Below are 12721 nucleotides of genomic sequence, written 5' to 3'. Positions count from 1 at the left end.
AAGCAAATAGTCACTTTTTTTATTTTTTTTTATTGGTACTTATTAATATTTATTTATAAAGCACCAACAAATTACACAGCAATTTACAGACTTCAATCATTCACCTCAGTCCACTGGCATATGTATAATGGATGCAGCGTGTGCAGTACACACAGCCCCTGGGTCCAGGGGGGGCATGAACCAACGCATCTCGGCCTTTTGGCTAGACCAGGTGTAGATGACTATGTACACTGTGGGGCTTAATGGCGCCCCCAGTAGGCGATGGCCCATCACCTGGTCCTTTGGCCAAAGGCCGGCTGCCTGAAGTGCTACAGTATGTGTCCCTGGTGCTGCCTGAGCCAGGGGTGCCTAAAAATGCACTGGTGGTGGAGCACACCTCTGCCCAAGTATGGCACTATGCACTGAGCAATTATTTTTCCTTCAAGTAGCACTATATTTCTTTTACCCTAGCCTTCTGGCCGGAGCAAGGGCAATTTTTTAAACTCTCAGCCGAAAGGCTGGATTTATTTACTGCACTTTTCACCACACATTATTATTACGTCTTTCGTGTGTGTCTGACGTTTTTTGGGGGTTAGAACAAAATCCTTAGGTGTCACCTCCTCCCCAAGTCTCCTGAGGCTCTCTCTCCTTCCGGAAAGAGACAAAGGGCCAAATGTAATAGAGAGAGAGTTTCAGAAAGTGAGAGATTTGGTAAGGTTTTTTAGTTTTTTTTAAAGTGGCAATAATTTCCTGTACACAGCAAGATCAACCTGGTTTTGCAGTGTAAATGATTGCCACTTTAAAAAAAACTAAAAACCCTTACCAAATCTCTCACTTTCTGAAACTCTCTCTCTATTACATTTGGCCCAAAGAATCTGTTCTCCAGGGGGACGCTTCGGCCAACATTGCGACTCTAGATGCGGCCTTACATGTGACTAAGAATCTGGCCCATATTCGTGACATGGTTTCGATGTAGTCAATTTCTGTCGCAGCATTTATTTTTATTTTTTTTGCAATGGGCATGCGAAAGTATGCAAATGTTGCAGCCTCTGGGTTGCGCCCACAATCGCCATCTCAGTTCAGTGTCTTGCGTACACAGACCTATCATCGGTAACATTGGCTGCACATCGGACTGAACTACGATACCCGAACCAGTGAATCTGTGTCGGAAGATGTAGTCGCCGGCAGATACCCACCCTGACACGCTGGCATTTTTGGTCGCCACAATATAAATACCCAGCATTCAACACACAGTTATGTTATTTGTCAGACTGCTTTCTGCCCGCAGATTTCAGGCAGCTGATTGGGCAATAGATCTTACCTTGTCAAGGTCACCATTCAACACCGCAGCTACAAGAACTGGAATAAATAAAGAACAAGGACATTAGCTAAACCATTAACACACGGCCTTGGTATTATTCTTAGGGTTACCACTTCATCCCTTTAATTCTGGACACATATTAATTACACAAGTTCTAATTATTCTACACAGCAGAGAAATATGAAATATTACCACACCCTGACTCCCTTTTGTAATAGCTGCCAACTGTTATAATTAGGCAAAGGGACATTAGCCATTTTGCTGTAAAATTCTTCCTACATCCATGACTGTCAGACATCCATGTGTACAATACTGTAGATGTAGGCAATGAGGCACTGATATGCAAGTGGAAGGGAATCCGTTTCATGACATGACTGGGGCCCTGAAGCACATTCAAACACATCTATTGTGCTGTCTGCAGGATCCATTTCACTCACAGTGGTGGCAGCCATTTTGCATGTACCAAATGCAGTAGTCTGTCAATAAACTAGGAGCCTGTGTCATCCCTGAGGCACAAAGAGACGTACCAGGAACAAAATGGCTGACACACACTGTCATAGCAGGCACAAAATGGCTTCACCAACCACAAGTCCATTAATTGGTTCATTGATAGGCTGGATTCTCATGAGTATTGGTCAGTTCGGTCCCCAAAGTGGGTACTACCGCCGTACATCGGCGATAGCTGAAAATTAAACCCATTTGACTTATTTGATGTCTGGAACCTGTATAATTGCAGCTGCATGATGCAATAAACATACAATGGGGGTAATTCCAAGTTGATCGCAGCAGGAAATTTTTTAGCAGTTGGGCAAAACCATGGAGGTCATTCCGAGTCGTTCGCTCGGAAAATTTCTTTGCATCGCAGCGTTTTTCCGCTTAGTGCGCATGCGCAATGTCCGCACTGCGACTGCGCCAAGTAAATTTGCTATGAAGTTTGGATTTTTACTCACGGCTTTTTCTTCGCTCAGGCGATCGTAGTGTGATTGACAGGAAATGGGTGTTACTGGGCGGTAACAGGCCGTTTTATGGGCGTGTGGGAAAAAACGCTACCGTTTCCGGAAAAAACGCGGGAGTGGCTGGAGAAACGGAGGAGTGTCTGGGCGAACGCTGGGTGTGTTTGTGACGTCAAACCAGGAACGATAAGCACTGAACTGATCGCAGATGCCGAGTAAGTCTGAAGCTACTCTGAAACTGCTACGAGATGTGTAATCGCAATATTGCGAATCTTTCGTTCGCAATTTTAAGATGCTAAGATTCACTCCCAGTAGGCGGCGGCTTAGCGTGTGCAATACTGCTAAAAACGCCTTGCGAGCGAACAACTCGGAATGAGGGCCCATGTGCACTGCAGGGGAGGCAGATGTAACATGTGCAGAAAGAGTTAGATTTGGGTGGGTTATTTTGTTTCTGTGCAGGGTAAATACTGGCTGCTTTATTTTTACACTGCAATTTAGATTTCAGATTGAACTCACCACACCCAAATCTAACTCTCTCTGCACACGTTATATCTGCCCCCCCTGCAGTGCACATGGTTTTGCCCAACTGCTAACAAAGATCCTGCTGCGATCAACTCGGAATTACCCCCAATATACGCAGTGTGAAGAGATGTTTTTGCTATCCAGACCCACTCTAAGTCCTGACATATCTCTGTGTTTGTCAGCTGCATCCCCATACCCCCGCTGCATTGCAGAGCCTCAGTTGCTCACATGCCGCCAGCAGTAAGCAAGGTTATGCCAAGATTTTTGCTGCAGTCTCCCATATTGATGGATCCTACTGGAAAGGTATTTATGGGTTGATGCAATTACGACAAAACCAACACAATACTGTGAGCTGTACGAGTGCTGCTGCTATTGGACAAATGGTTGTGCAGCGGTAAATCATTCATCAGGGATAGACGATGCATTAAAACTTCCTAGCCTTGCTTAGTTAACTGTGCCCCGGAGTGGACTTTGCTAATTCAGCAGCCGATGAGAACAGAATTTATTTACTTCTCCTGCTTTAATTTATTTACTTTTGTGCCCCAGGAGGCGCGGACTGCAAAATCACTGGCTTCACGGGGAGCACAAGACTGTGTGTTTCTTAGGAGCTTTGCTCAGCTGCATAATGTATGACAAGTCCTGTGAATATCGATGCATTTTGCATCTCTGAGCTAAACCGTTTTCTTGTGTAGTGTTATACTGCCCCCTGTGGTAGTCTGGGGAACAACTTCTTCATTGCTACAGTTTTCTTAACATTGAGCCATATTGGACTACGGCAAGTCTTACTAACCTATTAGACGCTTACGAGTCTATCAAAGGGGAAGAGCTTGTTAGCGATTAGTAGAGAAGAGCAAAACAGTAGCGAAACTTCTTTCGCAACCGGCTTTGCAGCAAGACAGGTCGTATTGCCGACGTTCAAAGTTCTGATGATACAAACATCGTATTCAGCTTCTTTTTTGCCTGCCTGAGTTCTGCTTTGGCGGCGCTGCACAAACCACCGGTAAAATGGTGCTGCGGACATTTTCCCGGCAATTTGCACATGTGCAGTACACAAATCACCAGGATCATGACGCAGGCACACACGTTGGCTGTACACGGGCCCCTCCTCTTTTAAAACGCCCATGGGTGGAGCAGACATCAGGCGGTTGCAATCCTGCTGGGTCAACTCAATTCGGGGCGATGGCGGTGGACCGGGATGTGGTCACGATCCTGACGGATCCTGAAATGATGTACTGGCCTTGGGGTTAGGTTTAGGTACTAAGGGGAGGGTTATGGTTATGCTGCGACATACAGCACTACACAAAGCCCTCACACAGCGCCCACCTGGACGTAAAGCGCCATGTCCATTCTATTCAGTGGATCCAATGCAAAACTTTCTATCTGAGTGGAAGAACGTTCATCTTGACGGCAGCCCTGGAAATAGAGCTGTGCCGTAATATATAATTCCAGACACCATCCCGGTCCTCTGTGTCACGTTTTCCGTACACATATGGAATGTGCGCATGTGTAAGTGTATGTAATCTTCCTGGCAGTTTTCCAATCCCTGACTCTGGAGTCCACCAGGACACTGCAAGATCAGGAACCGTACGGGGAATGTAACCCAAATACGGTGGCAGTAGGTGTCGCTGGGAGCGTGCGGGGCCGGATACCGAGATACACATTCATTAGTTCTCCCTAGACCAGGCCTGGCCAACCTGTGGCTCGCCAGCTGTTGTAAAACTACAATTCCCATCATGCTTTGCCACAGTTTTGCTATTAAGGAATGCTAAAAATGTGGCAGGGCATGCTGGGATGTGTAGTTTTATAACATCTGGAGAGCCACAGGTTTGCCAGGCCTGCCGTAGACAAAGACAAATAACTCTGCTTATTTCATTAGGAGAAAAATAAAATAGTTGGACGATAAGTGATATCCCAGTCACATTCCCGACTTTTGGCCACGGCAGCGCAGCCTGTTACCAGCAATGCCAATGAAGAGGTTTGGGCCCTACGCTCTTGCCGATGTGTGTGGGCGATATGAACGATCTCGTTCAGAAATGAACGATAAATCGTTCCCATCGCTCAGTGTGTATGCGCCAACGATGAACGATGCGCGTCCCTGCGGTCGTTCATCTTTGTTTTTTTCCCTCGGTCTGCGTAGCAAGCCAATTTGGACGATTGCCGTTAATCGTTGAAATCGACCATCGTCCAACTCGGAAACTTCGGCAAGTGTGTAGGGCCCATTAGGAGCCTATGTATCAATAATCGCAGCGCCGCCACCGTTATTAACAATCAGTATCGTAATGTATTTTTTCATTTTGAATGAGAATATCCCCGCTATGTACTAAGTGTAACTCGCAGGGACAGAGGTAGCGATAACTGCTGTTCCTGCGAGTTACATTACAGGCACAATGGCGCAGTCTCTCGCATTTGTCTGCCTTGAAAAAAATAGGCCCAACACACTACACAGATATCAGCATCATCAAACAGAATAGGTTGTAATGTTCCGCTAGATTTAAATTAGCATTTAAAACATAGAATTTATGGCAGTCATCTTCTGAGGACAAGTAAGTTTCTTCTACAAGTAAATAAGCCCTGGACAGTGATTCCTGTGCAGAGTTGTGCGTTAGTTTATATTAGCTGTGGCAGCGCCTCTTGGCAAAGGGGAGCTATCATCCCAGATTTGTCTAGGCCGCAGCCTCATGCTGCAATGAGACATTGCCTGAGATATATGGATCGCAGAGAAAACCCAGGTGTGGGATCCTGGGAAGTGAACAGTCTACAGTACCTCCGGCTACACTGCATGGGCTCCTACCACAGGTGTCCAAGCTCATTGGTATCACGTCAGCTGGGAGGTACAGGCAGAGATGCTCTGCGGGGAAACAGGCCACAATGCAAGTGCTGCGATTCTACAGACAGGACCAGTGTGTGTGTGTCTCACCTTGTTCTTCCGCTGAGGCTGGGGACCTGAAAAAAGAAAGAGAGAATTCAGACTTTATGTGTACATGAATGACCCACATACTGTACAGCTAAATACGCAGCACGTGGCAATTCTGATCCGAACGGGCTCATTAGCTAATCATACAGTGCCTTGCTAAAGTATTCACCCCCCCTTTGCATTTTTCATGTTTTGTTGCCTCACAACCTGGAGTTAAAATGGATTGTTTGAAGGTTTGCATCTTTCCATTCACAGAACATGGCTACAACTTTGAAGATGTTTTTGGTTTTTTTAGTGTGAAGCAAACAATAAAGAAAACAAAATGACAGAAAACTTCAGCGGGCATAACTATTCACCCCCCTAAAGTCACTACTTTGTAGAGCCCCCTTATGCGGCAATTACAGCTGCAAGTCACTTTGGATAAGTCTCCATGAGCTTGCCACATCTTGCCACTGGGAATTTTGCCCATTCCTCAAGGCAAAACTGCTCTAGCTCCTTCATGTTGGATGGTTTCCGCTTGTGAACAGCAATCTTCAAGTCTGACCACAGATTCTCAATTGGATTGAGATCTGGGCATTGACTAGGCCAATCCAACACCTTAAAATGTTTCCCCTTAAACCACTTGAGTGTTGTTTTAGCAGTATGCTTCGGGTCATTGTCCTGCTGGAAGGTGAACCTCCATCCCAGTCTCAAATCACAGGCAGACTGAAACAGGTTTTGCTCAAGAATATCCCTGTATTTAGCACCATCCATCTTTCCCTCGACTCAAAACAGTTTACCCGTTCCTGCTGTAAAACATCCCCACATCATGATGCTGCCACCACCATGTTTCACTGTGGGGATGATGTTCTTGGAGTGATGGGATGTGTTGGGTGTGCGCCAGACATAGCGTTTTCCTTGGTGGCCGAAAAGTTCAATTTTAGTCTCATCTGACCAGAGCACCTTCCTCCTTACATTTGGGTAGTCGTCCACATGGCTTTTGGCAAACTCAAAACGTGCCTTCTTATTTTTAACACTAAGTCATGGCTTTTTTTCTGGCCACTCCTCCATAAAGCCCAGCTCTATGGAGTGTACGGCTTATTGTGGTCACATGCGCAGATATACCAGTCTCTGCTGTGGAACTCTGCAGCTCCTTCAGGGTTACCTTTGGTCTCTGTGCTGCCTCTCTGATTAATGCCCTCCTTGCCCGGTCTGTGAGTTTTGGTGGCCGGCCCTCTCGGCAGGTTTGTTGTGGCACCATGTTCTTTCCACTTGAAGATGATGGAATTTATGGTGCTCCGGGGGATCATCTATGATTTGGATATTTTTGTATAAACCAACCCTGACTTGTACTTCTCAACAACTGTGTCCCTGACTTGTTTGGAGAGCTCCTTGGTCTTCATGGTGCGATACCTCTTGCTTAGTGGTTTTGCAGCCTCTGGGGCCTTTCACATAAGGTGTGTTTATACTGACAGAACATGTGACACATAAGGGGGGTACTCACGGAGCGATCGCTGCTTAAAATCTAAGCAATCTGACTAGATTGCTTAGATTTTAAGCATGATCGCTCAGTGTGTAGCCCCCACAGCGATAGCGATGCACAGCCCCGCGCATCGCTACCGCTGGTGCTAGATTGGCATGCCATGCAGGCCAATCTAGCAGGTTGCTCATTTCACCCGCTGGGTGAAATGAGCGGCCTCCCCGTCTCCCCCCGCATGCTCAGCACACATCGCGCTGTGCTGAGCGGTGGGAGAGATGTGTGCTGAGCAGCTCGCTCAGCACACATCTCTCCCCCATCGGCCCGTGAATACGGGCCTTTAGATTGCACACAGATGGACTTCATTTCACTAATTATGTGACTTCTGAAGGTAATTGGTTGCACCAGAACTTTTGAGGGGCTTCATAGCAAAGGGGATGAAAACATATGCACATGCCAATTTTCACATTTTTATTTATAAAAAATCTTTTTTATATACATTTTTCTCATTTCACTTCACCAACTTAAACTATTTTGTGCAGATCCATCACATAAAATTCAGAGTAAAAAATAAAATAAATTACAAGATGCAGTGTAACTAAATAGGTAAAAAGCCAATGGTGGTAAATACTTTAGCAAGGCACTGTACCTGTGTGTGTGACATACCACTCCTCATTACCCTGTGTAGCAGTGCTCCTCATAGTGACTGTAGTCACTAATCATACCTGTGTGTGTGACATACCACTCCTCATTACCCTGTGTAGCAGTGCTCCTCATAGTGACTGTACTCACTAATCATACCTGTGTGTGTAACATACCACTCCTCATTACCCTGTATAGCAGTGCTCCTCATAGTGACTGTACTCACTAATCATACCTGTGTGTGTGACATACCACTCCTCATTACCCTGTGTAACAGTGCTCCTCATAGTGACTGTAGTCACTAATCATACCTGTGTGTGACATACCACTCCTCGTTACCCTGTGTAACAGTGCTCCTCATAGTGACTGTAGTCACTAATCATACCTGTGTGTGTGACATACCACTCCTCATTACCCTGTGTAGCAGTGCTCCTCATAGTGACTGTAGTCACTAATCATACCTGTGTGTGTGACATACCACTCCTCATTACCCTGTGTAGCAGTGCTCCTCATAGTGACTGTAGTCACTAATCATACCTGTGTGTGTGTGACATACCACTCCTCATTACCCTGTGTAACAGTGCTCCTCATAGTGACTGTAGTCACTAATCATACCTGTGTGTGTGACATAACACTCCTCATTACCCTGTGTAACAGTGCTCCTCATAGTGACTGTAATCACTAATCATACCTGTGTGTGACATACCACTCCTCATTACCCTGTGTAGCAGTGCTCCTCATAGTGACTGTAATCACTAATCATACCTGTGTGTGTAACATACCACTCCTCATTACCCTGTGTAACAGTGCTCCTCATAGTGACTGTAATCACTAATCATACCTGTGTGTGACATACCACTCCTCATTACCCTGTGTAGCAGTGCTCCTCATAGTGACTGTAGTCACTAATCATACCTGTGTGTGTGACATACCACTCCTCATTACCCTGTGTAACAGTGCTCCTCATAGTGACTGTAGTCACAAATCATACCTGTGTGTGTGACATACCACTCCTCATTACCCTGTGTAACAGTGCTCCTCATAGTGACTGTAGTCACTAATCATACCTGTGTGTGTGACATACCACTCCTCATTACCCTGTGTAACAGTGCTCCTCATAGTGACTGTAGTCACTAATCATACCTGTGTGTGTGACATACCACTCCTCATTACCCTGTGTAACAGTGCTCCTCATAGTGACTGTACTCACTAATCATACCTGTGTGTGACATACCACTCCTCATTACCCTGTGTAGCAATGCTCCTCATAGTGACTGTACTCACTAATCATACCTGTGTGTGTAACATACCACTCCTCATTACCATGTGTAACAGTGCTCCTCATAGTGACTGTAGTCACTAATCATACCTGTGTGTGACATACCACTCCTCATTACCCTGTGTAGCAGTGCTCCTCATAGTGACTGTAGTCACTAATCATACCTGTGTGTGTAACATACCACTCCTCATTACCCTGTGTAACAGTGCTCCTCATAGTGACTGTAGTCACTAATCATACCTGTGTCTGTGACATACCACTCCTCATTACCCTGTGTAACAGTGCTCCTCATAGTGACTGTAGTCACTAATCATACCTGTGTGTGTGACATACCACTCCTCATTACCCTGTGTAGCAGTGCTCCTCATAGTGACTGTAGTCACTAATCATACCTGTGTGTAACATATCACTCCTCATTACCCTGTGTAGCAGTGCTCCTCATAGTGACTGTAGTCACTAATCATACCTGTGTGTGTAACATACCACTCCTCATTACCCTGTGTAACAGTGCTCCTCATAGTGACTGTACTCACTAATCATACCTGTGTGTGTAACATACCACTCCTCATTACCATGTGTAACAGTGCTCCTCATAGTGACTGTAGTCACTAATCATACCTGTGTGTGTAACATACCACTCCTCATTACCCTGTGTAACAGTGCTCCTCATAGTGACTGTACTCACTAATCATACCTGTGTGTGTAACATACCACTTCTCATTACCCTGTGTAGCAGTGCTCCTCATAGTGACTGTAGTCACTAATCATACCTGTGTGTGTGACATACCACTCCTCATTACCCTGTGTAACAGTGCTCCTCATAGTGACTGTAGTCACTAATCATACCTGTGTGTGTGACATACCACTCCTCATTACCCTGTGTAACAGTGCTCCTCATAGTGACTGTAGTCACTAATCATACCTGTGTGTGTGACATACCACTCCTCATTACCCTGTGTAGCAGTGCTCCTCATAGTGACTGTAGTCACTAATCATACCTGTGTGTGTGACATACCACTCCTCATTACCCTGTGTAACAGTGCTCCTCATAGTGACTGTAGTCACTAATCATACCTGTGTGTGTAACATACCACTCCTCATTACCCTGTGTAGCAGTGCTCCTCATAGTGACTGTAGTCACTAATCATACCTGTGTGTGTAACATACCACTCCTCATTACCCTGTGTAGCAGTGCTCCTCATAGTGACTGTAGTCACTAATCATACCTGTGTGTGTGACATACCACTCCTCATTACCCTGTGTAGCAGTGCTCCTCATAGTGACTGTAGTCACTAATCATACCTGTGTGTGTGACATACCACTCCTCATTACCCTGTATAGCAGTGCTCCTCATAGTGACTGTACTCACTAATCATACCTGTGTGTGTGACATACCACTCCTCATTACCCTGTGTAACAGTGCTCCTCATAGTGACTGTAGTCACTAATCATACCTGTGTGTGACATACCACTCCTCGTTACCCTGTGTAACAGTGCTCCTCATAGTGACTGTAGTCACTAATCATACCTGTGTGTGTGACATACCACTCCTCATTACCCTGTGTAGCAGTGCTCCTCATAGTGACTGTAGTCACTAATCATACCTGTGTGTGTGACATACCACTCCTCATTACCCTGTGTAGCAGTGCTCCTCATAGTGACTGTAGTCACTAATCATACCTGTGTGTGTGACATACCACTCATCATTACCCTGTGTAACAGTGCTCCTCATAGTGACTGTAGTCACTAATCATACCTGTGTGTGTGACATACCACTCCTCATTACCCTGTGTAACAGTGCTCCTCATAGTGACTGTAATCACTAATCATACCTGTGTGTGACATACCACTCCTCATTACCCTGTGTAGCAGTGCTCCTCATAGTGACTGTAATCACTAATCATACCTGTGTGTGTAACATACCACTCCTCATTACCCTGTGTAACAGTGCTCCTCATAGTGACTGTAATCACTAATCATACCTGTGTGTGACATACCACTCCTCATTACCCTGTGTAGCAGTGCTCCTCATAGTGACTGTAGTCACTAATCATACCTGTGTGTGTGACATACCACTCCTCATTACCCTGTGTAACAGTGCTCCTCATAGTGACTGTAGTCACTAATCATACCTGTGTGTGTGACATACCACTCCTCATTACCCTGTGTAACAGTGCTCCTCATAGTGACTGTAGTCACTAATCATACCTGTGTGTGTGACATACCACTCCTCATTACCCTGTGTAACAGTGCTCCTCATAGTGACTGTAGTCACTAATCATACCTGTGTGTGTGACATACCACTCCTCATTACCCGGTGTAACAGTGCTCCTCATAGTGACTGTACTCACTAATCATACCTGTGTGTGACATACCACTCCTCATTACCCTGTGTAGCAATGCTCCTCATAGTGACTGTACTCACTAATCATACCTGTGTGTGTAACATACCACTCCTCATTACCATGTGTAACAGTGCTCCTCATAGTGACTGTAGTCACTAATCATACCTGTGTGTGACATACCACTCCTCATTACCCTGTGTAGCAGTGCTCCTCATAGTGACTGTAGTCACTAATCATACCTGTGTGTGTAACATACCACTCCTCATTACCCTGTGTAACAGTGCTCCTCATAGTGACTGTAGTCACTAATCATACCTGTGTCTGTGACATACCACTCCTCATTACCCTGTGTAACAGTGCTCCTCATAGTGACTGTAGTCACTAATCATACCTGTGTGTGTGACATACCACTCCTCATTACCCTGTGTAGCAGTGCTCCTCATAGTGACTGTAGTCACTAATCATACCTGTGTGTAACATATCACTCCTCATTACCCTGTGTAGCAGTGCTCCTCATAGTGACTGTAGTCACTAATCATACCTGTGTGTGTAACATACCACTCCTCATTACCCTGTGTAACAGTGCTCCTCATAGTGACTGTACTCACTAATCATACCTGTGTGTGTAACATACCACTCCTCATTACCATGTGTAACAGTGCTCCTCATAGTGACTGTAGTCACTAATCATACCTGTGTGTGTAACATACCACTCCTCATTACCCTGTGTAACAGTGCTCCTCATAGTGACTGTACTCACTAATCATACCTGTGTGTGTAACATACCACTTCTCATTACCCTGTGTAGCAGTGCTCCTCATAGTGACTGTAGTCACTAATCATACCTGTGTGTGTGACATACCACTCCTCATTACCCTGTGTAACAGTGCTCCTCATAGTGACTGTAGTCACTAATCATACCTGTGTGTGTGACATACCACTCCTCATTACCCTGTGTAACAGTGCTCCTCATAGTGACTGTAGTCACTAATCATACCTGTGTGTGTGACATACCACTCCTCATTACCCTGTGTAGCAGTGCTCCTCATAGTGACTGTAGTCACTAATCATACCTGTGTGTGTGACATACCACTCCTCATTACCCTGTGTAACAGTGCTCCTCATAGTGACTGTAGTCACTAATCATACCTGTGTGTGTAACATACCACTCCTCATTACCCTGTGTAGCAGTGCTCCTCATAGTGACTGTAGTCACTAATCATACCTGTGTGTAACATACCACTCCTCATTACCCTGTGTAGCAGTGCTCCTCATAGTGACTGTAGTCACTAATCATACCTGTGTGTGTG

General features: G+C 45.4%; 1 protein-coding gene across 13 annotated transcripts in view; it reads right to left on the bottom strand.

Moving 5' to 3' along the window:
- The window catches only part of DGKI (diacylglycerol kinase iota), a 439065-nt gene that overhangs the window by 35168 nt on the left and 391176 nt on the right, over positions 1-12721 (bottom strand). For all 13 annotated transcript variants that reach the window (XM_063928993.1, XM_063928994.1, XM_063928996.1 and 10 more), the window contains 2 exons: positions 5693-5718; positions 1301-1338 (listed from right to left, as the gene is read on the bottom strand). In XM_063928993.1, the coding sequence (XP_063785063.1) occupies positions 1301-1338; positions 5693-5718 (64 nt within the window). The remainder of the gene's footprint in view (positions 1-1300; positions 1339-5692; positions 5719-12721) is intronic.

Source organism: Pseudophryne corroboree, chromosome 6 (genome assembly GCF_028390025.1).
Source record: "Pseudophryne corroboree isolate aPseCor3 chromosome 6, aPseCor3.hap2, whole genome shotgun sequence".
NCBI classification, from domain to species: domain Eukaryota; kingdom Metazoa; phylum Chordata; class Amphibia; order Anura; family Myobatrachidae; genus Pseudophryne; species Pseudophryne corroboree.
Note: the sequence above shows the minus strand (reverse complement) of the source record. Positions and strands in the feature narration are given on the sequence as shown.